The sequence below is a fragment of the Convolutriloba macropyga genome, chromosome 10, assembly GCF_964194025.1.
Source record: "Convolutriloba macropyga chromosome 10, txConMacr16.3, whole genome shotgun sequence".
In the NCBI taxonomy this organism is placed as follows: Eukaryota; Metazoa; Xenacoelomorpha; order Acoela; family Convolutidae; genus Convolutriloba; species Convolutriloba macropyga.
In genome coordinates, this window is record NC_134477.1 from 13,181,349 (window position 1) to 13,184,584 (window position 3,236).

Below are 3,236 nucleotides of genomic sequence, written 5' to 3' on the forward strand. Positions count from 1 at the left end.
AATCGGACTGCCTTGGAAAAAACCATTGAGAATTGAAAATAATTATTTTGCAGCTCTCAGCCAGCTGAAAAGTCTTCAGAAGCGACTCAGTAATGACCTCCAATTGAAAGAGTTGTATGAGCAAACTCTCACAACAGATCTTGAAAAATTTTATGTCAAGCCAGTTGAAATGCAGCAGCCAGAACCCGAGAAAATTTGGTATTTGCCTCATCACCCAGTGGTTAATCCAAACAAGCCCGGAAAAGTGCGCAGAGTAGCAAATGCTGCGGCCAAGTTTAGAGGACAATCTTTGAACTCCAATTTGATCACAGGACCAGATTTGCTGAACAACTTGGTAGGAATTCTTCTGAGATTTCGTGAAAACCCAGTTGCCATTCTCTCTGATATCGAAGGCATGTTCATGCAGATAGCAATAAGGCATGAGGACCAATCTGCATTACGCTTTCTCTGGCCCAATGAAGAGATGGTTAACCAATACCAGTTCACCAGATTAATTTTTGGAGCCACCTGCTCCCCATTTTGTGCAATTTTTGTTCTGAACCGTTGCGCAGAAGATAATGCAATTGAATTTCCAAAAGCAGTTAATGCCATAAAGAACCATTTTTACATGAACGACTATATCCATTCTTTGCCGTCTATAGAAGAAGCAATTGACACCATAAAACCAGACTAAAGATAGCCTTCATAAAGGTGGCTTTCGCTTGACAAAACTTGTGTCAAACAAACATGAAGCCCTAAGGTTCATTGAGCAAGAAGATCGAGATGAACTGAAAGAGATCAATAGAGTCTTCGGTCAGAAATGGAATACCAGAACTGACTGTTTTCTAATGAAGACATTAGAACATTTTCCCCGAAATGCAAGTGAGTATACACAAAGTAAAATGTTCAGCTTAGTATCAACAATTTTTGATCCCCTAGGAATTTTGTCCCCGCTCACAATTAGAATCAAAATGCTTTTTCAACAAGTCTGGAAGCTAGGTAAGAAGTGGGATGAACCACTTCCCGCAGAACTTCATTCCAACCTACAAAAAGTGCTCGATAGTTACTTTGCAATGCCTGATATCGAAATCCCCAGATGGTTGAACTCCTCAACGAATCAGGAAAATAATCACCAGCTCCATGTCTTTGTTGACGCCTCAACCGTTGCATTGTCAGCAGTTGCTTACATTAGCACCCAAAAACAGGATGAAATCTTTCAAACATATTTTCTGCTTGGAAAATGCAAAGTTGCACCAATAAAACAAATTAGTGTGCCAAAGTTAGAACTCGAAGCAGCCGTTTTAGGTACACGCCTCCGCACACTGATACAAACTGAAATGACATTAAAATTTGAAAAAGTCTACTTGTGGACTGATAGTCGTGTTGTCTTAGATTGGATCAGTTCAACTAAGAAACAAAACGTTTTCGTCTCAAATCGACTCGAAGAAATTAAGAAAACAACTCAAACTGATGAGTGGAATCATGTCCCAACTAATTTTAATCCAGCCGACCATGGAACGCGTGGCCTTGAGCCATCAGAAATCCCCCCGAAATGGCTTACAGCACCACAATTTTTGCAAAACACTGAAAGTTCGTGGAAAGATATGGAAAAGATTTCAACCGTAGGTGCCGTCACCAGAAATACAAAAACCCAATCAAACCTGTTCTAGACCCAAACCGCTTTTCAACATGGAATAAGCTACTTTAACCCTCGCAACTGTCTGCAATTTAATTTACAGAGCTAAGAAGAATCGTTCCGACAAAAGCCAATACACAAAAGATGATGTTTGTTTATCTCAAAATTTTCTGCTAAAGTTGTCTCAAAACAATGCTTTCTCCTCAACAATCAACGCATTAAAAAGAACACAAAAGTTAGACGCCAAGAGCAAATTGAGAAACTTAAATCCAATAATTGACCAAAACGGACTCCTACGATTTAGTGGCCGTCTCCTATTTGCTCCAACAGAATTGGAGTTCGAAAAATGTCCAAAAATCTTGGACGCAAAGGAAAAGATTGCTAGACTATACCTTGAACATGCGCACAGAATTTGTGCTCATCAAGCAACAGAACCGGTCAAAGTTTTCGTACAACAACGCTACTACGTCATTGGACTTCGAAAAACACTACTTTCAATAAAATACCGATGTTTTCTGTGTCACCGTTTTGACACACAAAGTATACAACCAATAATGGCCCCACTTCCTGCATTCCGCTTCCCCACAGAAGAAACCAAATTTCCGTTTGCCAACACAGGACTGGAATTTTTTGGCCCGTTTTATATTGAGGACAAACAAAGCAAAATCGAGAAACATTATGGACTTATTTTTACATGCCTCGTTACGCGAGCAGTCCATTTAGAAACATGTCCAGATTTAAATACAGACACCTTCCTCAATGCATATCGACGATTCACCTGCCGAAGATGCCAACCTATTTTATTGTACAGCGATAACGGAAAAACATTTGTCGGCGCCTCCGAAGAGCTAAAGAAGTCGGTTAAGGCTTTAGACAAAGACAAGATTTATAAAGCCCTAGCTGCAGTCAAAACCACATGGAAATTTAACCCACCATACGGCCCTCATTTCGGTGGCGTGTGGGAGCGATTGATTCAGAGCGCCAAGAGGACACTCTTAATCATTCTAGGATCTAGGCGTCTCTCCTTCGACATTTTTGAGACAATAATGGTTGAAGTCGAAGCAATCCTGAATTCCAGACCCTTGACAAACGTTGCTGATCAGCCTGAAAACGAAGAACCACTCATTCCTAACCATTTCCTCATCCAACGCCTTTACAGTTCCCTGCCACCCGGAAACTTTGGAGACCAACAGCCAGCTAGTTTCAAGAACTGGAAGCACGTGCAGCAGTTGATGAACCACGTGTGACGGCGTTTGATTAAGGAGTACCTGCCGACGTTACTCAAGAGACGTAAATGGACAGACAACAACCAGCCTCCTGTGAAAGTTGGAGATGTTGTGTGGGTACTCAAGGACTTGACGCCGAGAGGAATCTGGCCCCTCGGAAGAGTTGTGGAAACATCCCCTGGGCGAGACGGTGAAGTACGAGTTGCCAAAGTAAAAACGGCTTACGGCTCGTTCGTTCGTCCGGTCGCCGGCCTCGCACGGGTTTTTTCCCCGTAGTTTTTTAAATTCAAATTTCTCGCACCGGTCTTAGGCAACATGAGCTACATCCACCCCCTTTGATGTTAGTACCCTTACAGGATTTTCATTTCCAATTATATAGGTTCAAGGATATTGGA

At 41.8% G+C, this 3,236-nt stretch overlaps 1 protein-coding gene across 1 annotated transcript; it reads left to right on the forward strand.

The window, feature by feature from the left end:
* Positions 1-2,169: 2,169 nt before the first annotated feature.
* LOC142347927 (uncharacterized) lies at positions 2,170-2,862 on the forward strand. The gene has a single exon (XM_075399091.1). The coding sequence runs from the start codon at positions 2,170-2,172 to the stop codon at positions 2,860-2,862; it is 693 nt and encodes a 230-aa protein (XP_075255206.1).
* Positions 2,863-3,236: the final 374 nt, after the last annotated feature.

What these genes read in the sequence shown, in the direction of transcription:
- LOC142347927 (XM_075399091.1), top strand. Translation starts at nt 2,170, where the DNA reads ATGGCCCCACTTCCTGCATTCCGCTTCCCCACAGAAGAAACCAAATTT.